General features: G+C 40.1%; 1 protein-coding gene across 1 annotated transcript in view; it reads right to left on the bottom strand.

Moving 5' to 3' along the window:
* npffr1l2 (neuropeptide FF receptor 1 like 2) overlaps positions 1-24,772 on the bottom strand; it is a 32,932-nt gene extending 8,160 nt beyond the window's left edge. The window contains exons 1-2 of the mRNA XM_067439458.1: positions 24,693-24,772; positions 6,967-7,351 (exon numbers count right to left, since the gene is read on the bottom strand). Coding sequence (XP_067295559.1) covers positions 6,967-7,315 — 349 coding nt within the window. The 5' untranslated portion in view covers positions 7,316-7,351; positions 24,693-24,772. The remainder of the gene's footprint in view (positions 1-6,966; positions 7,352-24,692) is intronic.
* Positions 24,773-25,317: the final 545 nt, after the last annotated feature.

The following is a 25,317-nucleotide window of genomic DNA, read 5'->3' as shown; positions in this document are numbered from 1 at the left end:
TGGCGCGCCGCCGAGCGCCGCCGAGCTCCGCGTCCGGTGTGCGACCCCCTTTAGAGTGCCACGAAGGAAGCGTGTAATTAGAGGGTGTCTTCCCAAAGACACTCCACCGAAAGGGACGTGGAAGGCACCCAAGGCCGCCACGTACACCTTTATTGTGGAGGGGGTCAACCCTGCCGAGAACCTTGCCTGCAGGAACTCCAGCACTGTACCAACCGGGCAGTTAACTGGGTCCCACTGGCGTTCTCTGCACCATGCTGAGAAAAGTCTCCATTTCAAAGCGTACAGCTTCCTTGTGGACGGAGCTCTGGAGTGTAGGATGGTCTCTACGACCTCGGCCGAGAGACCTTCCTCTATGAGCCTAGCCCCCTCAGAGGCCAGGCCCACAGTTTCCACATCTCCGGGCGTGGGTGCAGGAATCTCCCGCCCGCCTGAGAGAGTAGATCCCTCCTGGTCGGAATCTCCATCGGAGAGCCTTCCAGGAGAGATATCAGGTCCGAAAACCATACTCGGGTCGGCCAGTTCGGAGCCACTAGAAGTACCTGGGCCCCGTCCCGGCGTACCCTCTCCAGAACTCCTGGAAGCAGGACAATCGGGGGGAAGGCGTACAGAGGCAGCCTCGGCCACTCCTGTACCATGGCATCCAGCCCCAGCGGGGCCGGATGGGTCAGAGAAAACCACTGCGGGCAGTGGGAATTCTCCGCCGAAGCAAATAGGTCTATTTCTGCTTTCCCATAAACCTTCCAAAGGAGCTCCACCACCTCTGGGTGGAGTCTCCATTCCCCGGGCCTCGGCCCCTGTCTCGACAGGCTGTCTGCTTCCTGATTCAGGGCCCCCGGGATATATACTGCCCTGATTGACAGCAATTTCCCTTGGGCCCACAGGAGGATCCGATGTGCCAATTTGTCCAACGGACGAGACCTCAGACCCCCCTGGTGATTTATATAGGCGACCACGGACGTGTTGTCTGTCCTGACTAGTACGTGGTGGCCCCTGAGGTCGGGCAGGAACTGTTTCAATGCAAGAAACACTGCGAGCATCTCTAGCCGATTTATGTGCCAGTGCCGCTGATGTTCCTGCCATAGACCCTGGGACGAGCGACCACTCATGGTCGCCCCCCAGCCCGTGAGAGAGGCGTCTGTCGTTAGCGTTACGCGACGAACATGAGCCCCCAACACGGGACCCTGAGATAAAAACACCGGGTTTTTCCACATGACCAGAGCACGTAGGCATCGCCGCGTGACTTTGATCGTGCGGAGCGGGTTTCCCCTCGGGGAGAACCCTTTTGTCTTGAGCCACCACTGCAGTGGCCTCATGTACAGTAGGCCAAAAGGTATCACGTTGGACGCTGCTGCCATGAGACCTAACAGTTTCTGGAACTGTTTCACAGTGACGGCTCGGCCTAGCTTCTGCTCTTTGACGGCTGCCAGGATTGATGCTATGCGTGTTGGCGATAATTGCGCCCGCATAATTACCGAATCCCAGTTCACACCTAGAAAAGTGGTTCTCTGAGCCGGAGAAAGCACACTCTTCTTGGCGTTCAGCCTCAACCCCAGCTTCGACATATGGGCGAGAACAGCATCTCGATGCTGAACCGCCATCTGCTCTGTATTCGCTAGAATCAGCCAGTCGTCGATATAGTTCAGAATGCGGATGCCCTGCAGATGCAGCGGCGCCAGAGCTGCATCCACACCCTTTGTGAACGTGCGGGGTGACAGTGCTAGACCAAAGGGAAGTACACGATATTGGTATGCCTCTCCCCCGAAGGCAAACCTCAGGAACTTCCTGTGATGTGGAAGGATGGAGACATGAAAATACGCATCTTTGAGGTCTATGGTGACAAACCAATCCTCCGACTTGATCTGCGATACAATCTGTCTGAGTGTAAGCATCTTGAATTTGAGCTTGGCCACCGAGCGATTCAATAGCCGCAGATCTAATATCGGGCGTAAGCCCCCATCCTTCTTCGGCACGATGAAGTAACGGCTGTAAAAGCCAGACTCCCTGCTGGGAGGGGGAACCCTCTCTATAGCCCCTTTTTGCAGGAGTGTCTCTACTTCCTGTGCCATTACCAGAGCCTGCTCCGGGCCCACCTCTGTGGGTAGGACACCGCAGAAAGGAGGTGGCCGACTTCTGAATTGAATGGCGTACCCCTTTTCTATTATCTGCAGGACCCAATGAGATATATTTGATAGACGTTTCCACTCGTCTAGAAAATCTACTAAGGGAACCAGCCTCTCGAGGCTGGCCTCTGGTGTATTTTGAGCAACAAGCACAGTGCCCTGAAGCGGCGGACCGGCAGGGAACAACTGACTTGACTGCTCGGGGGCCCCCCGAAGGGGGTGCGGACCACCCTCGGGTGGCCCGCGGAGACCGACTGCGCCCCGGCACTGCGGCGGGGTTGGCAGCGCGGCCCCCCGAGGGTGCCGTAGGGAAACGGGTACCGTTGGCAGGGGTAAACACCGTTTCCCTACGGGGGAAACCACCCTCGGCGTCCTGACGCTTCTGGCGTCAGGAACGCTTCGACGAGGCCTTCTTGGCGATCAGGACTGTCCGCAGATCAGCCCTGCCCCTCGAAGGCCTCGTCTGAGAGCGCCGCCCCTCGTCCCCGCGCTGAGGGGGAGCTCGGGCAGCGACGCTCTGCTTTTGCTGAGCCCTGTGTGAGGAGCTCGTACTCGGTTTGGGCTGCTTGGTGTTATCAGCAGCAGCCCCAGGGACCTGGACCCGGAGAGGGAGGAACTGCTTGAGCGCCGCAGCTTGCTTTTTCGACTCCTGGAACCTCTCGGTGACAGAGTGGACTGCGTCACCGAAGAGGCCTCCAGGAGAAAGCGGCGCATCAAGCAGAAAGGCTTTCTCCCCCTCCTTGATGTCTGTGGGGTTCAACCATAAATGTCTCTCCGTGGCCACCAATGCTGCCATGGAGCGGCCAACACATCTGGCCGTCTCCTTGGTGGCCCGGAGAGCTAAATCAGCTGATGTTCTTAATTCAGCGACAATATCTCCCCCCACAACATCGCTACCGTCCAGATCCCTCAGCAGGTCAGCCTGATATGCCTGCACGATAGCCATCGTGTGCAGGCATGCAGCTGCCTGACCCGCTGCCGAGTACGCTTTACCCACCAACGCCGACGTTGTTTTTAAAGGTCTGGTGGGTAAAGTCGGGGCTTTAAGGGACGATGCCGATGAAGGCGAGAGATGGCTCGCAAGCGTCTCTTCGATCTTTGGCATCGCCCCATAACCATTCTGTTTCAGCCCGCTGATGTTGCTGTAGACCGAAGTCTGCGGGCTGAAAACACGATATGATGCCGGTCTCCTCCATGATCTTGCCACCTCGGTGTGCAAGTCATGGAAGAACGGCAGGCCCCGCCGCTGAGGTTCTGAAGCGCGAGATGGCAGGAATCGTTCGTCTAGCTTACTATGACGTTTTCTTCCTGCCTCAGATCTTTCAGTGGGCCAGTCGATGTTTAATCTGGCCACTGCTCGCGTCAAAACCTCAACTAGCTCCTCACTAGCAGGGGACTGAAGTGGCGAGTCTTCAGTCTCGATGCTTTCAACGTCCACCTCCTCAGAGCTGGACAGATGAAGCACCGGCGACTCTCTCGGGGGGGAAGAAACCGCCATGCGTGCTTCCATGCCCCGAGAAGAGCCGCTGGATGGAGCAGGTGAGGGCAGAGATAAGGCAGCGCCCGTCTCTAACCCCTCTGCAACATCCAATTGTGATCCCCACGACTGCATTATTTAAAAAATATATATATTTACAACCATTATTTAAACTTTTTTTTCCATCCTAAAATTATGTCTAAAAAAGAAGGCCTGTCTCGCAGGGGTGTTCTATCGGGTTGAGGTGCAAGCTACTTAAGTTCCTCCACACCAAACTCACTCATCCATGTCTTCATGGACCTTACTTTGTGCAACAGGATGGGGCCATCCCCAAACTGTTCCCACAAACTTGGGAGCATGAAATTGTCCAAAATGTCTTGTTATGGTGAAGCATTAAGATTTCCTTTCACTGGAACTAAGGGGCCAAGCTCAACCCCTGATAAAAACAACCCTATACCATAATCCCTACTCCACCAATTTTTACACATGGCACAATGCAGTCAGGAAAGTACCATTCTCTACTCACTGTTCTTGAGCTAACCTGAAGGACACATGAAGTTTAGCGGTCTGTAGCTATTGACTCTGCAGAAAGTTGCTTTTAATCGACTTCTGCACGCTGTGCGCCTCAGTGTGCGCTGACCCCCTCTGTGATTTTACATGGCCTGCCACTTCATGCCTGAGTTGTTGTTGTTCCCAACTGCTTGCACTTTGTTATACTACGACTAACAGTTGACCGTAGAGTTATATTAGTAATTAAAACAGCAAGCAGGAAAACAGCGAATAGTGGACGACATACATTTAAGTGTGTAAATATAGAAGAAAAATGGCAGTCACTTCAATGTGCCACACTTCCTGCTTCCAGCAGGTGGCACTTTGACTATAACAAAATATTGGCATGTAGATGTCTTCAGGCCAGGACTGTTATCAAATATGTAAGGTTTGGGGCAAATTGGACATTGTATGCCTGACTTACAACAACTTTCTCTTTTGTGGTGAAACAATAAATTTTATCAGGGCGACACAGACCTGGAAGTTTTCTCCAGGGAAAACTCAAGATCTTTACAATTTACCATCGCAAAGGCCTTTAGATTAGACTGATCAAATATGATGTTTATCTGATTCAATTTAGTACAACATCTGGAAATGGCAAAATTTGCAGCAATTTTGGAAAGACAATGTTAAATATCTGACTTCCTGTTGGTTTTCAGATTTCGTACCAGGATACATTTTTGTAGGCATTGGGCTGTTAAATGTGTGTAACAAATAATGTTGATCTGATTACATCTCTTGGAGGAGTTGTAAAGTTGTAAAGTACTACTTGAAATGGCAAAAACTAAATTATTAGTTTATGAGAATATTCAAAATAGCTCACTTCATGTTGGGTTTTTAGATTTTGCACTTAGTCTTTTTTGTAGGTATTGGGCTTTTACATGTGTCTACCGAATTTTATACTTGTATATGCAATATAGCTTGAATGGCGCTTAACTGAATTTTTGTAGGTGGCACTATCGACCCATTTTGCCACGCCTAATTCTGACACTCATATTGTCACAAACTCACAGCCATCAGACACTGCCACACCCACTCGTTCCCCATCCCCGGTATTCTGATCACCTGTGCACCATCACCAGTCTACACTACTTAAACACGCCTCACCTTTACACTCACTGTCTGGTCTCGCACCGATCCCATCATCGACTACCTGGCCTTCCTAGAAGCCCTCAACTGTAACCATCATCATCATCATCATCATCGTCTACACCATCATCCACCTTCGTCTAAGTGTCACCATCAATCTAAGTATCACCTGTGTCCATCCCCAAAACACTCGAGGTTAGAGCCAGGGCAGACAACAGTATGAAGCGTGCAAAGAAAAGTAGTGTGGGAACATTTCACCAAAAAGAAGGGCACAGATGTAAGTTGCAACTTGCGTGATACAGTGCTTAAATATAGTAGTAGCAGCACATCATATTTCTTTATTATTGTTAGCACTACCTCGAAGTAAAGCAGCGTCTCTTTGGAGCTGTCATTTCTTAAATGAGCCGCGGCAATGTTTCAAATGTGCTTCTAATGCTAGACAAATGCTTTTTTCCAACGCGATCACCTTGTACCCAAACCATTTCGAAACTAAGGAGCCATTTGTCCTCCGATTACAAACAAGCTCCTCTGCGCCTTGTTTGCGGGACTCATGTTACGCGCTGTAGAGGATTTTAAAAAAGTGACGTGAGTGGAAGGGAGGTGGCGGCGCCCGGACAGTGTGTGTGTGAGAGCGGAAGGCAGAGCAGCAGATCATACACTGTAAAAAAAAATTGTTGGTTTTTGTTGGTTTAACTTAAAAAAGTAAGTTACCTGGTTGCCTTAAAATTTTGAGTTTATTGAAATTAAACACTTGAGTTGATACAATGAAGGAAATTTGTTTAATAAATAGAAACTCAAACTATTATTGTATCTGAACCACATTAAAAAAGTGATAAATTATGAAAATAGCACTATTTGGCATGTTTCACTGCATCATCAGAAATAAAACACACAATTACCCAATATGCTTATAAAATCTTTTAATAATTTTTTAATAAAGGTTGTCGAATCTCAAAAAATGTTCATTGTATTAACTCAATGAACTCAAAATTTTAAGGCAACCAGGTAACTTTTTTTTCTAAATAATTTTTTTACAGTGTAGGAACTATAATCTCATTCCTGCGTAATAAGCAAGGAACTTTGTTGCCATACCATAGGTGCAGTGGCGCAGTTCAGTATATATACACTTGATATTAGTTTTGATAAAACTTTTCTGAGAGATAAATCCCCAGGCTTACCTGTTATCCAGAAGGAGTGACTGTCTACAAAATATATTTCTTATTATTCATTACAATTCGTTATTTATTTTGAAGCCATTATTCAAGCCTTACCAAATAATGTATTCGACTTCAGGCAATGATGTTCAGGGTGAGCAAGAACACACAGCAACCGGCAACAAAGCTAAAAGAGCCAGTATTTGATAATAACTTTTTGTTCTACTAAGCCACAGTCCAATAGCAAGAACAAACATAAGAACTGACATATGTGCTGCAGCCAGTGAATGCAAGGATGGGCCAATGCTGTATAAGTATTAGTAATATACTTAGAACTGTGGTATTGAGATACAAGCCTCTGTAATGTAGTGGAAAAGAGCTAATTGGCCTCAGGGTTCACTGCGATCATAAAAGAGACTCTCTGTGGAGAAATGCTTAAAATATGTGCTTTATAAATTTAGCCTTGAGCGGTGGAGAAGGTTTTATCTTAAGGAATGGGTCAACGCAAAAAACAGGATTAGGATTATGTTTCTCTCTCTATCATACACGTTTGTGTCAGTGTACTGATGCGTTTTACCTGTAATGAGGTTGTCCACCAGGGTTGTCGGGATACAGAAGACGCCCACCAGAAGATCACTAATGGCAAGGTTGAGGATGAAGAGGTTTGTGACTGTTCTCATCCGCCGGTTCTCCAGCACAATCAGACATACCAAGCCATTTCCCACCATGCATAGCAGGAAGATGAAGAGGTAGGCCACGGTCAGGCCGGCAGCCACTGGCAGAGAGTGCTGATAGTATGGGTAGTAGGTGATACTGGTTTGGTTGGTGACGTTACTGTGGTTGGCGTAAGCATTCAGGAGACTGCTGTTAAAATAGAGTGTGGAAAGCTCCTGCGACATCTCCATGCCTGCTAGTTCGTCCGCCATGCTGTCACAGCTTGCTATGCTGGTTGCAGACAGTACCTGAGGGTGAACATAAATTGCACACACCACAGTAAAGCCAATTTAAATCAATAATATAAAAAACAGAGATAACAATCATAAAATACATTCATGAAAAGAAATTGAGAACCAGAGGATGTCAAGCTAATGGGAATGTGCAGTCAGTTTCAGAAGGAAAGCTGGATGTATCTCATGCATGCATGAAAAGTTATAAAAGTTATAAAAGTAAAAAATAAAAGTTCATCGTGATATAAGAATATCCTGCCAATTTTGGAGCTGATTTAGAGTTGATATAATGTCATGGGAACGTGAGGGGATAGAAATTTCCCCTTTTGATCACCAGGTGACAGAGCTGCACGTCAGATTCTCACGAAACTGCGCTAATCACCATGTGAGAGATGAGTGTTTGAGCCAGTGAAAAAGTACCGTGTGACGCTTCTCTTACCCAACGAAATTAGATGACTTAGGCAATTATGCTATTAGGCTAACAATATGCCAACCCTGGACGTCATTGTATGCTGATATGCCGCCTCAACATAAGAAAATATGTACGCCTGCTTCTGTAGCCACGCCCACAAACTTGTGTAGCTAAATGGATTCCGCCACTGAACAATAAACCAAAGATAGTTAGATATTGTGCTGGGCCTGGTTGTGGAAGAGATATGTTAGTGTTTTTGGAGGTTACCACTGAAATGTAGAGCATGTGCTCAGGGTGAGGACCTGCTAATAACAATTAAAGTTGTTTTAATAATAAAAAAACAACTACTTTGGGCACGCCACTGATGTAACAAAACCATCTTCTGACAAGCCAATAAGATTTTGTAAAAGGTTTTCTTGTTAGATGACATTTGTAAATTTGTAATTACACTGGGTTACTTGTTATGGTTTTTGTTTGATATAATGATAATAATTAATTTGGACAAAATTAAGAATGTTAACCTCATTCAACTAAATGGCATTGAAATAACCTTACATAAAAAAAGCTTACTGAAATAAACAATGTTAATTAAATTCAACATAACCGAGTTACGTGGAACCAGATGACAAAAAAAGTTAAGTAAATCCAACGTATCATTTTTTTTGAGTTACCCTATTCCTCGCCTGGGATCGTGCAGAGCCTCTGAAGCCCTTTTAAACTACATTGATTTGGACCTTCAGCATTTTTTACATTTTTCCAGCATTTTTCAAAAGATGTCCACTGTGTGGAGAAAAACACTTTTTCTTTTCCACTGAAGAAAGAAAGAGATGTGCAAGGTGTGTGGGTAAGTAAATTGTCATGCATTTTTCATTTTGAAGTGAACTAATCCTTTAATTTGTTTTTCGAAGGGTTAAGAGCAAACATCTTGAGCTACCCTGATTTGGATATCTCCATACTTCAGCTATACCCTTCTCAGAATGCTTAAGGAATATCAATACGGTGCTGTAGTTCTCCAAAAATGAAAATTCTGTTATCATTTACTCACCTTCATGTCATTTCAAGCCTGTGTACATTTCTTTTTTTTCTGCCGAAGACAAAAGATTATATATTTTTTGGAAACCTAGTCGGTGTAGTTACAAACATTCTTCAAAATATATTTTATTGTGTTCAACAGACGAAATAAAGCCATATAGGTTTGGAACGGCATGAGGTTGAGTGGACTGAGCCTTTAAATATGAACGCCTATGATATTAATCAGAGTGAAATAGTAATTAATTATGATCGAGAAAAATCTTGTTCTTTGAGCTTGAGCAGTTTTTTTTAAAACAAGAATAGACACATATAGAATAGACTATGTAACACAGAATATCTAATATAATATGTAACAGAAAGAACAGCACTCTGAGGGAAAGTTAATTGAAAAGCTGAAATTTAAAACCATGACCTTACAGCACAATGTAAAAAAGAAAGAAAAAAAAAGTTGTTTTTTGTTGGTTTAACTTAAAAAGTAAGTAACCTGGTTGCCTTAAAATGTTGAGTTTATTGAAATTAAAAATTTGAGTTGATACAATGAAGGAAATTTGTTTAATAAATAGAAACTCAAAATATTATTGTATCTGAACCATATTTAAAAAATGGATAAATCATGAAAATAGCAAGTTTTTTGGTATTTGGCATGTTTCATTGCATCATCAAAAATAAAACACACAATTACCCAATATGCTTACAAAATCTTTTAATAATATTTTAATAAAGGTTTTAAGGCAACCAGGTAACTTTTTTGTAAATATTTTTTACAGTGCACTTATTGTTGTCTGTTTCCATTGTTTTTAAACTGATGTTTTAATGGAAGTGCTAATCAATTTTTCACACAAGCTTGGGGCATACATCAAAACAATTAAACATTAAAATACGATGTAATTATCTAACCATTGAACTGTACTGACAAACTTGAAAATATATTTCAGAGACTTTATGACCATACTGTAAGGTTTTCTATGTTCTTAATTAAGAGTTCAACTGTGAATGAAACTGGAATATTACCACCAACATGGCTACCCCTGCCATTAAGGACTTCACAACAGCCTGACGGAGCTGGAGTTACGTCCTATGGTGCTAAGCTGTTGAGTTTTCTGCAAGTAATAAAACAATCGAGGGAGACATGCTGAGAAGCGAGGAGGTAAATATCCTCAGTGTTCTGTATCGATCTTTGTCTCAGCAAGAACTGAAGAGTCATCTGTGTGACCGAGGCGCATTGCTCACAAGGGCACTGTAAATTACTAGATAGTCATTCTCATATAGCTTTCAGTTTAAATGGCAGCAGTTTTCTGCCCTACCTCAGAACAAATCAATTACAAATCCTCACAGCATACACTCGGTATGCTCTATTAATTAGAGAAAATGAAACATTAATAGCATAATTGAATTGAGCCGTCTTATTTAACGGATTCTGACACGCCTTTCAATGCAATTCAGAATCTATTAAGATTCTCTCCCCATCTGGCCTTGTCTGAAGATTTTTAATAGTTTTTATATTTCCTTTTTTAAATGTAAGCAAAGTAATGACCTCATAGTCACTCGGTCCAAAAGCCCGACTGACAGCTGGAATAAATAAGTTATCCATGGTTAAGAGTGTTTGGAAGGTTACTCTTAAAATGTATTTCATTACAGATTACAAAATACATGCTTTAAAAAGCAGTTTGTAATATTTTTCATTAGGTCACACAATTTTGTAACTTAATCTAAATACTTTAGAATCCTAATAAGGTAATAAAACATAGGACTTGGTTTTTCTCTTTCCACAACATTTCTTGAAGCAAAAAATGAAGAAAATCTTAGAGGAAAAATATTGATGCTCAAGAAGGCAATATGAAAGATTAAGATCTGGGGTGTGTAAACTTTTGAAATTGGATGAATGATAAATTTGATTAATTTTGTCTTATTAGCTTCAGAAGGGCAGTTGTTATGGACTCAGAACACAGAATATCGCTATGAAGGGAGTTTATTGACAACAACAGAAGCTAAAGAATTGTGGATGGTAAGTAAGCAGGTTGAAGATACTTTAACTGTGCTGATGAAGATGCTAATGATGATCTTTGCCCTACAGGTCTAGGAGATTGTGGATGGAGATGGAGAATTACCAAAAGGAGACATTGGAGACTGAACAATGGGAAACGCTGTAGTGGAGAACACAGAGAATTGTTGGAAATCAGACTAGGAGGAGTTTAAGAGAGTTACCAACGTATAAACAAGACTGAACACTGAGGGAGGTGATGAGGTGCAGGTATGTGTGGTTAGTACTCAGGGGATGGTGTGCACTGTGATTGGCTGGTGAGTGTGCCTGGCAGATCTGTCACAGCAGTAGCTTACTAAATAAAATAAAAAGATTTTTAAACAAAATTAGAAAATGCCAACAACGATGGGTAAACTAGCAAATTGTGTCCATTTGCAATTGCGACCTGCCTTGACATAAAAAAATCTACACATAATTTTATTCAAAAGTTTTCACCCCCATGTATTGTAGGCCTACTTGTTTTTTTCCCACTACATATAAAAAAGGTAATAGTGACTTCTCACCATTCAGACTTTTTTCTCTCACAATTGCGAGTCATAAAGTCAGAATTGTGTTCTATAAACTGAGGTAAAAAGTCACGATTACATTTTTTTTTACAACGCAATTCTGTCAGCCCCCCCAATAATTGTACATTATAACTCACAATTGTAAGTTTATATTTCACAATTCTTATAAAATAAGTCAGAATTGTGAGAGATCATTTTAAATTGTTAGTTGTGAGAAAAATAGTAGCAATTACCTAAACAAATGACTTAACATGAAAACTGTGGTGATCATCCAGGTCAAAACAGACAATCAAGATTCAAGGTTATGTACATTTTTGAATGTGGCAATTTGTATAAACGGTCATTTTGTCTTGTGGAGTATCTCTTTAATCAGGAATGAATATACAGAGGAAATAACATAATTATGTATTGGAGAATGAGATAATGATGGCCTAAGAGGCCTAAAATCTTGCTTATTACTTATAAAACACTAAATGGTTTAGCTCCCCGGTACTTAAGCGAGCTCTTAACACATTATACTCCATCACATCTATTGCGGTCTCAAAACTCCGGCCAGTTGATAATACCTAGAATATCTAAATCAACTGCAGGCGGTCGATCCTTTTCCTATTTAGCACCTAAACTCTGGAACAGTCTTCCTAGCATTGTTCGGGAGGCAGACACACTCTGTCAGTTTAAATCAATACTAAAATCGCATCTCTTTACTATGGCATACACATAGAAAATGTTTAACTTTCATTATTCAAATCAATTGACTTATTGTTAGGCTGCATTAACTAGGTCAGCCAGAACCGGGAACACTTCCCATAACACCTGATGTACTTGTTACATCAAAAAAAGAGTGGCATCCACACTAATGTTAGTCTCTCTGTTTATCCAGAGGTTTACTGCAATTGGCCGGATCCAGGCCGTGTCCGGATCGGACGGTGGACCTGCGTCTGGACATGACCAGCTAATCCTAGTTGATGTCTCCTCTAAATTTGCCTCACCGTTACGTCATCCTCAATAAACCCGTCTCTGGCGCAATAACTCTGATCTTTCAAGTATTCATATTCTTGTGTAATCAACGCGCCATCCTAAAAGAACCCGTCTCTTACGTGTGAATGATTTATGACCTCCGAGGTTGCCAGAGTAATAATTATACACTGTTTAATAATAAGCCAGAGGAGAACTGGCACCCCGACTGAGTCTGGTTTCTCCCAAGGTTTATTTTTCTCCATCATGCCCTGATGGAGTTTTGGTTCCTTGCCACTGTCGCCTTTGGCTTGGCTTGCTCAGTTGGGGACACTAAAATTATGATCAAAGTTATTCAACTAATTATACAAATAAAATGTATTAATTTGGTCATATTTAATTCTATAAACTATCCAAATTAAACTATCCAAATCAAATGTTGTTGCAATGTTGTCCTGTTTAACACTGTGAAGCTGCTTTGAAACAATCGTCATTGTAAAAGTGCTATATAAATAAAGTTGATTGATTGACTGATAAGAGAGAAGGCAAATGCAACTACTGTGAAAAATCAGTTCACTGTGAGAAAGAGTGTAGGAAGAAGTTGCGAGATAGTAAAATAAATACATATAAATACAAGTACGATGCATAACTCTGTTCCTTCTCAACCCACCTACAATCCTGAAGTAGTTTTGCCAGGGTACACTGAAACTTTAGGGCAGCTCTATCAAGCTCCTCTAAAAGCACAAAAAGAACAGGAAAAAACGAATTGTTGGGGCTGTGAGTAGCTACCTTTCCCCATATAATCCATCACAATGACAAAATAATGTTTGTAAAAAGTTAGCAAAAGAAAGAGATTGACTTTTTGCTTGATGCAGGTGCAGAATTACAGTCATTCCTACAACATTGGCTGAAGGTTTAAACATTCTGTACAAGAAAATTCAACTTTCTTTAACTAGTGTAATATGTGAATTCATACATATTTTGTATGAAACCGTGTCCATAGAGGTACGGTTAGGCCTGAAATCTCTGACTACAAAATTGCTATGTGTGCCATTAAATACAGGTGCAATTCCAGGCATGGATCTACTTAGTCAAGTACATCTAACTTTAGACGTGTCCTCAGAATCCGCTAGCATAAAAATGTCCTCAGCACAAGTTTTTACCAATAGTGCAATAACGCCTGAGTATGTTTTCTTACAGAATCATCAACGAAGATGATTGTGGATTTTTGACAGGCATAGAACCAGTCAGGAGCTCCACCTCCTGTAACCAAACAATATTTGATTAAAAATGAAGCTATACAGGGAATTAAACCTATTGTAGAAAAAAATGCTGAAGCAAGAAGTGCTAGTTAAAACTAACAGGCCCTGTAACTCATCCATATAGCCCATTAAGAATTCCAATGGTACATGGAGACTCACCATAGACTACAGAGTAGCCAATAAACATATTGATAAAATGACCTCCTTAGTAGCAGATCAGTCTACAATTTGTAATGTCTTACCATTAGATTGTAAGATTGTTGCAGTAATCGATATGTCTAATGGATTCTTTTATGTACCCTTACAATCTTGCACTCTTACACTTTTACATCCTTACACTCTTACATGCAGCCATATACCATGAGGCTGTCAGATGTGATTTGTGTGACCCAGAATGTCCAGTCAAACAGTCTACTATGATTCAATGATATTTTGATTGCCTCTACAGATCAAGAGGTACATCAAACTCAATTGAAAGCATTGGGCTATTTTCAGAAAAGAGGAAACAAATGCAGCGTTCACAAAGCTCAAATTGCTAAAAACCAAGTCACATTTCTGGGTCAAACAATTGGTGCAGGAAACGATCGAGCCGCTTCTGTCAAAACTATACTTCCGCCTAGTACAATCATAACATTTTGATTTTTTTTTTTTAAGAACAGTAGGTTACTCCTGTAGACCTTGGATTGAAAATGATGCCTTGATTAAAAATGATTTAAAGATTCTGATACTGTTTGTATGGACAAAATTCAGTTCAAATCTTTCAATGATTTGAAGAGAGCACTATGTCAAGCACCAGCGTTAAGCCGGCTGCACACTGTGCGATTTAGCAAATCCTAAAAGATTCCTCTGATCCTAGGCTAAAATCTGACGTCTTTGGTCGTTAGTTTGACATGTTCACCGGCAGCCGATTAATGAGCGCTGCGATCAAATTTGACCTGAGACGAAATTCTGGCAGTGTCAGAAGATTTGGCACACAATCCTGCAGTGTGTTTTCTCCTACAACGACAGTCAAATATCTACGTTTTTCAAGACAAACTATGACCAAAAAGAGTGCTAGAGATTTCTTTGTAGCCAGCATTTCAGTCCCACGTGTATTGCAGCTCACTGTCACCGAACGCGTCATTCATTGATGATATAAAACTCCGGACGAGTTTTCTTGTGCGCGTCCGTTTTTAGCGCGCCTTCACTATCGTGCAGTCTGACATTAATGCCAACTGAGATCTTATACAGTGTGACATGGCTTACATCAGGGATCATGTTCGTACAGTCTGACAAGGGACATTCGCAAAGGATTTTAAAAAATCGCACAGTGTGCAGGACCCTTTAGGAATTGCACAATCTGATAGGCCCTTTATGCTTTATGCTTCATATCCGTGAACACTTAGGCTTCATAACTGCATGTCATAATGCAAGATCATGGGGGCAGTTTATGCCCAATTCCCAAATACTATTGTTTTAAACTTTACATAGTCACTCAAGGGATGAGCCCTTGTCTTAAATCCAACAAGATATTCTTGATCTTTCAGCAAAATTACACCAGATGACTGAAGATAATTCTTAATGGTTCGGAAACCTGTTAGGAAAGGACTGCTCCAACCAGACTATTACCCGTAAGAACTACACAGACCCTAGTGTCATGCTTGTTTCTGTGTCAGCATGCCATTCCTCACTACAAACAATCAACACAGAGCAAGGGATATGTGCCTGTAACTTTTTCAATTTACATGACTAGAAGATGTGGCTTATGCTAACAAACATAAGCTATAGAATAGGTGGTTTAAAATAAGGTTTATGAAGGTTTAAATTTGTATTATGTGAGAGTTATTAGAATGTGGAATTACAAATTTAAGAATCTGTTTAAAATTTAGTATTTTGCATTTAAGGTAAAGGAGATGAAATCAGTTTTGATGATATCAGGAGATGATATTTTTTCTGTTATGCAAAGTTTTCAGACTAGTTCATGTTCTCTTTATTATAAATCAAATGAGGCATATTACTGAGATTGTCATCTTTTGTCTATAATTGCTCTCAAAACCGCTGTAAATCATTAGGCTAATTGGATTGGAGTCTTAGGCAGTCTCTTTACATATACAACATTTGCATTCTTTTGTTTAGATTGTCTCCACCTCTACTGTGTGAATTCCTCCCCCTGAAATGTGGATAAATTACAGTGTTTTAAGCTGTTTTAGTTGTTGGACGACTACAGTGAAACACAGCACATCTCAATAAAAAGTAACATCTGCTTGAAATATATCCCAACGTCTCCTGGTCTCGGTTTCAACAAGTAAAAGAGTTTCCAACACTGTCAGCATGTTGAATGGCTTGATGTGTCCCGGGCTTTAGATAGGATTTAAACCATTTTAAAAGCATACCTTTTAAACCTACCGGAGATGAGGATGTTGTAGTTAGACATATCAAAGACTGCACTCAATACTAAGAAATATGTATTGTTGTCATTATATATTGAGGTACATCTCAATACATAAACAAAATGTACCTGTTCAAAACTGATACTTTCATCTTAATTGTTTTGACATCTCTTCTCTGATGACGTGTTGACTGGCATCAGGGTGGGACAACCAGTCAATCGCATGAGATCGACCAATAGCAAACCACAACCATCCAATCAATTCTCAATGGACAAATTAAGTTCCACCCTACATTTTTGGTAACTCTTTAGTATAGGGAACACATATTCACTATTAACTACAACTTTTTTCCTCAATAAACTCCTAATTTACTGCTTATGGGTTTTTGTAGTATTTAAGTTTAGGTATTGTGTAGGATTAAAGGGGTACTGAAAGGGCGCTGGAAAGATTTATTTTTGAATTTGGTGCCTTCTAGACTGAGAAAAGACAGAACATTTATTTTTGTCTCATGGGGATGACAGACAACAATTCTCAGAATGCTTCACTGCCCTGTGTGAAGGATTGAGTAACAATCATTTGATTATACTCCAGGGACTACTCGCAAGAAAATTGATAAGTAGGCTACATAATCAAATTCACAAATATTACGCCAATTATTAAACATTATTAACATTATTAAAAAAAAAATACATTCTGAGTCAATAAAACAATCTTTGTCATAGAATATACTTGTTTGTTCACAATTGACAACACAATGAACATTCTTTTCCATTTGTTTAATTTCAAGATCTGAGGTGAATTATCCATTGTTGCTTTTAGTAGGCCTACGACTACATTACAAATCTGGGGCCACTAAATGATATTCAAAGTCACATTACACGCTTTCAACATTAAATAAAGCACATAAACATTTAACCTGAGATTGTGTTTTGTGTCGTTGTTCCAGCCACAACATTGCAGAAATAGATTGTGTGATGCAATAGCAGCTGGTTAGAACAAAAACTCTAATTAACATGAAAAAGATACTTTTTATCGTATTTCGCAGCATCGCGTATTGTTATGTATGGGAACCCCAGAGGGTCAAACACGTGAATTTTAACACGTACTTAACGCATTAAATACATGTGAAATACACATTAAATACACTTTAAAAATCAGTTTGAACAGTGTCATTGGCTGCTGAAGACTTGGGTTTAACAATTTATGTGTGCTTGGGGGGTGAACCATTCATAGACTAGACTACCACCATTTAATGGGCTATAGATCAGCTTATTCAGCCAATATTTTGGCCCTGTGGACTTTCCATAGTTATGACGGTGACTCTTCAAAGTTCACTAATAGATTTTAATGTGGATGTGTTTGTGCTTACATTTCCGTTTCTCTTTGATCTCCTTTTAAACTAGCCAAATGGGAGTTATTTATTTCTTAGGCTGGAGTTTTTATTAATAGCCTATGACTTTACAGACAGTCATTTAAGACCAGGGTTTCATTCTGCACAAACAGAAGCAGGTTTTGCTGTAAGGCTTCGGGTTTTCTTTGTTTTGATATAATATACCCGACCTGTATATTGCTTTTAGAAATAAGACACTCATAGCAATCTTTCTGTGCACATCCATCACAAGATCATTAAACATGCTGGAAATATTAGCCTCCCAATGCAAAGAAGGCTTTTTTAAAAGCAAGCACGAGCTACAACACAAAATTTTGTCTTCTTTTTTTCATGTTTTAGGTAAGCACATTTCAAACTGTTTTGAAATCTGGTTGGCTCCTTTTTTGTCTTTTATGGTGCTTTTTATGCAAAAGCTTGAAAGCTCCAGTCCCCGAATTCAATGTATTTGCATGACAAAGACTGAACAGGCTATTTTTCAAAGACTTCTGCTTTTATGCTCCACAGAAGAAATACAGTTTGGAACATGAGGGTGATGCCATGAGGGTGAGTAAGTGTTCACTTTTAGAACATATCCTTTGAAAGTGACCAAATTTGCTACAATTGTTTTGTAACACATTAGATTACTTCAGGCATGCACAGCTTGACCTTAGTGAAAACTACAATGGAATTAAAATTGGATTCTTGTGTTGACTCACGCCACCTCTCATCTATGTTCGTCAGAGTCATTTGCGCACCACCAATTAGCCTAACAATGACTACATTGATGGAAGGAAAGTGCTGTGTCTTACCAAAAGTAATTTATTCTCTGCATTTTCTTAGTATTTAGTTTGATTCACCAATTTGTGTCACAAAAATGGCAACACCAGTAAGAGAGTGCTTTTGCATGGTCAAATGTGGTGGTAAATTAATATAATGTCCAACATCTAAAACAAATTAATAAATATGTTGCTTTAATCTACATCTAATTAGCAGAGTATGTGTTTTTTGAAAGATTTGCATTTACATTAAACAATAGTTTCTCTGTTAAAAAAGTTTTGCATGGTTAAATAAAATCCAAAACAAACACATATAGTTCCATTGTTATTAAATATATATATATTTCTATGGTTATTAAATAATTAATGAACTTGCTTTTCACCCCACCAACCATTTACCAATACACATTTAATATATCACAGTTCAAGGTTCTATGAGTTGGTTGACTCAAGTTGTTGACTTAAAGGGGTAGTTCACCCAAAAATGAAATTGATGTCATCAATGACTCACCCTAATGTTGTTCCACACCCGTAAGACCTCCGTTCATCTTCAGAACATAGTTTAAGATATTTTATATTTTAGTCCCAGAGCATATGCAGTCTATGCACACTTTCCTGTCCATGTCCAGAAAGGGAATACAAACATCATCAAAGTAGTCCATATGTGACATCATTTGGTTGATTAGAATTTCTTGAAGCATCGGAAATACATTTTGGTCCAAAAATAACAAAAACTACGATTTTATTCAGGATCAGTCTTCTCTTCAGGGTTTGTTTTCAAACCTCAAATAAAGATTCAAACGGTCATGAATCAGTGAATCGATCAATGATTCAGATCGCCAATGTCACATTTCGGTTGCAACCCAGGCTCATTGGAAATATGTGACTCTGCCTACATTTTTGCAACACCCGAATTATGTACCTCCAGGTACGTTTACCTGCACTTTTGCGGTAAAACGTCCACTTTAGGCGCTAAGTGGTAATATTTTTTCTCCATTCCAGATCCGCAACATGACATCATGGCCGATCTTACAGAATAAATATTTATAGCCTAATTTTATGTTTTGGAGTAACTTACTCCACTCCTACCCTAAACCAACCAACTCTCAACAATATAAAACACGTAACAGGCAAATAAATGTACAGTCACAGTTATTTATTGCAAAAACTGACCAAAAAACGTATACAAGTATTAACTCATGTTGCATTCCAAGTCTTCTGAAGTCATATGATATCTTCATGTGAAGAACAGAGTTGATCTTAATGTTTTAGTTGTTGAAATGATGATCGCCCTACTTTGCGAACAGAACACATACACACTCATTCATTCATATTTCTGATTCAAATGATACACACAAGTTGAATGACGCAATCGGTCACAAGACACACGACAGCCAATGCTGTCAAAGCTGAAATGACGTTTCTTCCGGCGGCAGTATTTGATATTTATTATTAATCTTTGGCGGATGGACACAACGTTACTGATCGCTTCTGGGGATTTTCTTCACACAAATCAATCGTTTGGCCTCGGAACACTTGGGATATTTGTACTTTCTGAATAAATTATCTATGCAGTCGTATCTGCCTGCCTTTTTTATAATATACAAATGGGTAGGTTTAGGGAAAGGTTTGAGTTACGCTTTCAAAGTGTGTGTGTGTGTGTGTGTGTGTGTGTGTGTGTGTGTGTGTGTGTGTGTGTGTGTGTGTGTGTGTGTGTGTGTGTGTGTGTGTGTGTGTGTGTGTGTGTGTGTGTGTGTGAGCCTGTTTATGTGGTTTATGAGGACACTAATTTGTATAACTACATGGGTATTACACTGGTATTACACTATAAATGTGGTTTATGAGGACATATCAAATGTCCTCATAATTCAAATGGCCTTAAAAACATACTAAATTATTTTTTTTTGTTGAGAAAGTATAAATGCAGAATGTTTCCTGTGATGGGTAGGTTTAGGGGCAGGGGCAGTGTAAGGGGATAGAAAATATGGTTTGTACAGTATAAAACTATTATGCCTATGGAGAGTCCCTGTAAACCACATAGACCAACATGTGTGTGTGTGATGGGTAGGTTTAGGGTTGGGGCAGTGTAGTGTAGTGTAGTGGGATAGAATGTAACGGCATTGATAAACACGCTAAAAAGCGATTATGCGTCTTGATAGCTCGCCAAAATGGCATACGAATTGAAGTGTCATACATACGCCATTTCATGAGATCAGCCTGCGAATGGAGAAAAAATATTACCACTTAGTGCCTCCGGTGGACATTTCACCCAAAAAGTGCAGGTAAACGTACCTGGAGGTACATAATTAGGGTGTTGCAAAAATGTAGGCAGAGTCACGTATTTCTAATGAGCCTGGGTTGATTTCAGCAGTTTGGCAGTTTGACACGTGATCCAAACTGCTGAAATCACGTGACATTGGCGATCTGAATCATTGATTATTGAACAAAGGTCTTACAGGTGTGGAACGACATTAGGGTGAGTCATTAATGACATCAATTTCATTTTTGGGTGAACTTCCCCTTTAAGTTTAGTCTGATTAAGAAACTATTATAACAGAAGGGGATATTTCTATAAAACTTTTGAACTTTGGTATATTCCGGCATATATGCTGTACAAAACTGAAGAGAGTATTCAACTGAAAATGACTAAATCTTTGAAGCGCCATTCACAATTTCTCTACTTTGACTCTGCAAATGTAAGGAATCTATCTGTAGTTATTCTATGAAAAAAAAAATCATGCCAGACCTGGCCTTGTGTGGGTGTTCCTTCGGTTCCCAGAATGGCTGATCTATTCCAGCTTTCAGACTACATCTGTATAAGCCTCCCTTTTGGTTGATGGATATGGACTGATTTGGATCTTTAACCATCAGTGCCAACATGAAAAGATGTTGAGCATTGTATTTAAATGCCAGACAACATGGTGTCTTTATTTGGAGCTACTTTCTAATATGATAGACCCAGTAGCATAGAGCAAATATGTGTCTGTGATTGAAATAAAGCTTAAATCTCTTAACTTTCAGTGCTGACTTCAGTGTTCAGAAATATTATAGACTGTATTAAAGGTGGGGTAAGTGTCATTTCAAAACTGTTTTACAAAACCGACTCGGGCAATAACAAGTACAATACTCAAAAAGGGTCTCTGCCCTATTTTGATAGCTCCGCAGCACACATATGTAACTCTAGCAACGCAGGTCGATGAAAAAGTCATCCCTTCCATCACAAAAACACAAACCATTCTTAAGAACAACTCGATAGTACATGAGCACAATAGTCCAGCTAACGACATATTACAATTATGACCTGATATGGGTTATATAGATCATGAAAAGATGAAATAGGAGTATAGTATCTTACTTGTCGGACACATTTTGTAAACTGACGCTTGAAACAGACCGTGAGGAGATTTAGATGCTCCATACGGTGTGGAAATGAACGGGTCTTTATCATCTCTGAAGTGAGCGACAATACAATCACAAATTGACAAACAAGTGGACATGGCGCACAAGCATATTCAAGCAAAAGCCAGCATATATTAGTTCTCGGCTAATGTCCATCGTGTGTCTTGGGTTTTGAATAATGACATGCACTGAGCGCCCTCTTCTCACCATCATTAGTAGACACGCCCCCTCACCTGCTGATTGGCTACAAGTTTGTTATTGAACTTGTTATTGTTATTGCCAGAAATCACTTACCCCACCTTTAATTAGAGGGCTACAATCCATTGTATAATAAACAAGCCCGATCTCACGAAAAAGCATATAAATAGTACGATTGTGCAATCTCATGGAATTTATATGCCAAAAATGGTACGTGGTTTTCCGCGTGCATATGATACGCACTTTATGGCATATTATACATACGAACCACCCACCACCCCCATCCTACCCAAGAGCGTGTCATATGCACGCCATAAATTGCGTATCATATGCACGCGAAAAACTGCATAGCATATGCTTGCCAAAACTCATTTTGGTGTATACATTCCACGAGATTGCACACTCATACTATTGATACGCATTACCATGTGATCGTGTTAAATAAACCTAAATGTTTTAAAAGCATTTTCAATGAGGAGTAATAGCCTAATCTTGTATTATCCTCACAGTGCATCAGTGATATATTAGTTATTGCAGGGCAAATTTATTGTAATTGCCTATTAATTTAATAATAAAAAATAACCTAATATTAATAATAGTAAGCCTATAATAAGTAATAATACAAATAAAGCAGGCCTACATTCATCGGAAAAGCCACATTTAATAAACACTAATATCTCAATAGATGATCATCGACGCAACCCAGCATGGGGGGTTATCTTGGAATAGTTCTCGATTCATTTTCGGCGTGATTGCGCAGTCCTTGGCTCAAAGTCAATAGTGTGGCAAAAAATCCTGGAATGTTTTCCTCAAAAAACGTAATTTCTTTTCGACTGAAGAAAGAAAAACTTCAGTCAAAAAGAACATATTGGATGAGATGGGGTGAGTAAATTGTCAGAAAATTTTCATTTCGAAGTGACCTAATCATTTAACACCTCACACAGTGCATGCACTGGGTGTTTGTTTTTCCGGGGCAGCAGCAGAGTTCTGCAAGTGTGTTTGTTTGTTTCCGGTCATGAGTCGAAACCGCAGGCATTGAAACTGCATCAAATGTCTGTTTTGTTGGCAATCAGCGCATAAGTGCATATAATGTAAATAAGACGAACGCATAGTGAATCGAAAATTCAAAGTACTCAAGATTAACGTGTGTGTGTGTGCGCGCGCGCGAGTGTATTTGTGTGTGTGTGTGTGTGTGTGTGTGTGTGTGTGTGTGTGTGTGTGTGTGTGTGTGTGTGTGTGTGTGTGTGTGTGTGTAATGTCCCCTTTAACTGCATGTTTCCTGAACATAATTTGCTGGTCCGTCCTTTATCAGATTCATTTTGAAACCACCTCTGCTTCAGAATTTGCAGTATGACAAACTGACTCTGATACTCATAAGATTTGTATAGCAGTCCAAGGACTCTGACACTCACCAGCACTTAAAAAGCATAAAGCACTGCTGGACCAAAAACCCTGTTTCTGCTCCATTTCTCTTGCGTTTAAGTATGCAGCTAGCTAAATACGCCAGCTGATCATATTATAACAAAAGTTTTGATTTTTTTTTTTTTTTTTTTGCTTTATCATTTCAAACACAACAATACACTTTCAGTAACTCTCTGCAGATCTCCTCCTTTGATTAGTCAGGCAGATCCTGACTGTGATTATATATCAGTTGCTTGAAATATACATTCCTTTCCTGAGTTCATCTGCACCATTCTTCAGAATTCATTCACAGAAGCATAACTCAAGCATGCTGGACCTCACCCACACCAAAAACCAGGACTACATTATAATATTATAAAAATAATAAGAGCTAATTAATAAGCACAGTTTAACAGCCTCACCAAACATTTAATTGACAAAGCTCCCCTATTAGAAAGTCTTGACACGTTTCGCTAGTAGAAATTTGTTTGTATTCAATGTAAAGCAAATGTAAAACTCTAATGGCTTTCATTCTTTTACAAATGCTTTCGAAATTGTTTAGAATGCAGTGTTGCCTAGCAGACTTCAACCAAATGCCACTTGGTGTCTTACAGTAAACCATGGAAATGAAATGAGAAACACTAATTATGGTGGTATGAGAGTGTTATGCCAGTGACTCTAATACCCAAATTACATATTTCATTGAGCTTGCATGCTTTATGTTCTTTCTGACCGACAGACAAAGAGCTCTAACACAAAATATCTCCCAAAATATTGCTTAAATCTATCTGGATAAAGAGCTTAAGGCTATGGATATAAATGAATATATGAAATAATTGTGTCCCCTTCTGATTCCATTGCTTTTTTTTTCCAACCTGGGCCACATTTCATGCAAATATAGATAATGAAATCACTTGCCTATCTGCAGTCTTCAAACTAATTGGAACAGATCATAATAAAATGTGTGTTCTAATCTCCAGTTAAAGCTAGCAATTTTTTTTTTTTTTAAGATGATGTTGAAATATCTCAGATAATGTCGAGCAGCTTTCAAATGTATAAAAAGATATATAAAGCTCAGACGTCAGAGAAATCTTAGATGATTCAGGCAAATGCACAGATGACAACTGTGTTCACAATGATAAAGATAGAGCAAAAATCAGTCTGACCACTATTTCTACGTCAAGTTGATTTGTTCTTTAATAATGGGTCTTCTTAAATATGTACAATTTAAATTATAATTTAACTATTTACCCAACAATACAGCGGTACACCAACAGGAAAACACAAAGGTTCAGGTACAACTACACAACTTATTTCATGCAATATTTTTTTTCATAATTTGTCAAATGTACATAAAATAACAATACAATTTGAAGACACTGAAGTACTATTATATTATATGTAGGCAACTTTTTGTTCAGAGGGCAATGGTAGCCAGGCATATTAGAAAAGTTGTGAGAATGTAAAGCACAGTTTACCTAAAGCAGGCACAACCTGTAACTTTCAATTTATGCTTATGGATGACTGATATGCACAAAACCATCATAGCCCGTATCATTCATCCATCTAAATGAATCCCCAAACGATATCTCGAGCCATTACACAAAAAAAGAAGACAAAAATACCGTTTAACTTACCTGCAAACGGTGACTGTACACGTTTCACTCCTGCGCCTTGGCGTCACACTGCAAGTAAATGTCGTTAAGTTACTTTCAACTGCAGCTTTAAAAAAATGTTTTTATATGCAGTCAGTATACAATAAGATTTCCTTGTCTCCGAGTTCAGTGTGGCAGAGAAGACTTGAAAGACGGCTTGTGATCACGTCGTGTTATTGGCATCTCCAATGATCCGCTCTGCGCTCCCGGCGAAGCTCTGAGTCAACAGTAACGCGCACAGGAGAGCCCTTTCAATCATATTCACAGCACCTCTCAGCCCCTGCACGCGCTGTCTCTCGTCCACGCCACGTCTGCTGCTCCCACCGTCTCACAAGAAGTCCTCGGCAAACACAGCGCACTCATTCTTTTCTGTCCTTTAGTAGTCGCAGACGCGGTATCTTGGCCATTCGTGTCCCTAAGATATTTTATTGTGGGAGTCTATTATAATTAAAAAAAAAAGAATTTAATGTGGTGATATCTTTTAAAGTTTTACTGGGTATTGTTATTGTTGCCATGTCCTTGGTGGAAATCACACACTTCACTTAACTTCACTTTTTTTTCTGTCCGAAATTATGGCGTGAAAACAAATGTTGATAACACTTTACAA

This window comes from Pseudorasbora parva, chromosome 3 (assembly GCF_024679245.1).
Source record: "Pseudorasbora parva isolate DD20220531a chromosome 3, ASM2467924v1, whole genome shotgun sequence".
Lineage (NCBI taxonomy): Eukaryota > Metazoa > Chordata > Actinopteri > Cypriniformes > Gobionidae > Pseudorasbora > Pseudorasbora parva.
This window is presented reverse-complemented; position numbering and strand designations above follow the sequence as displayed.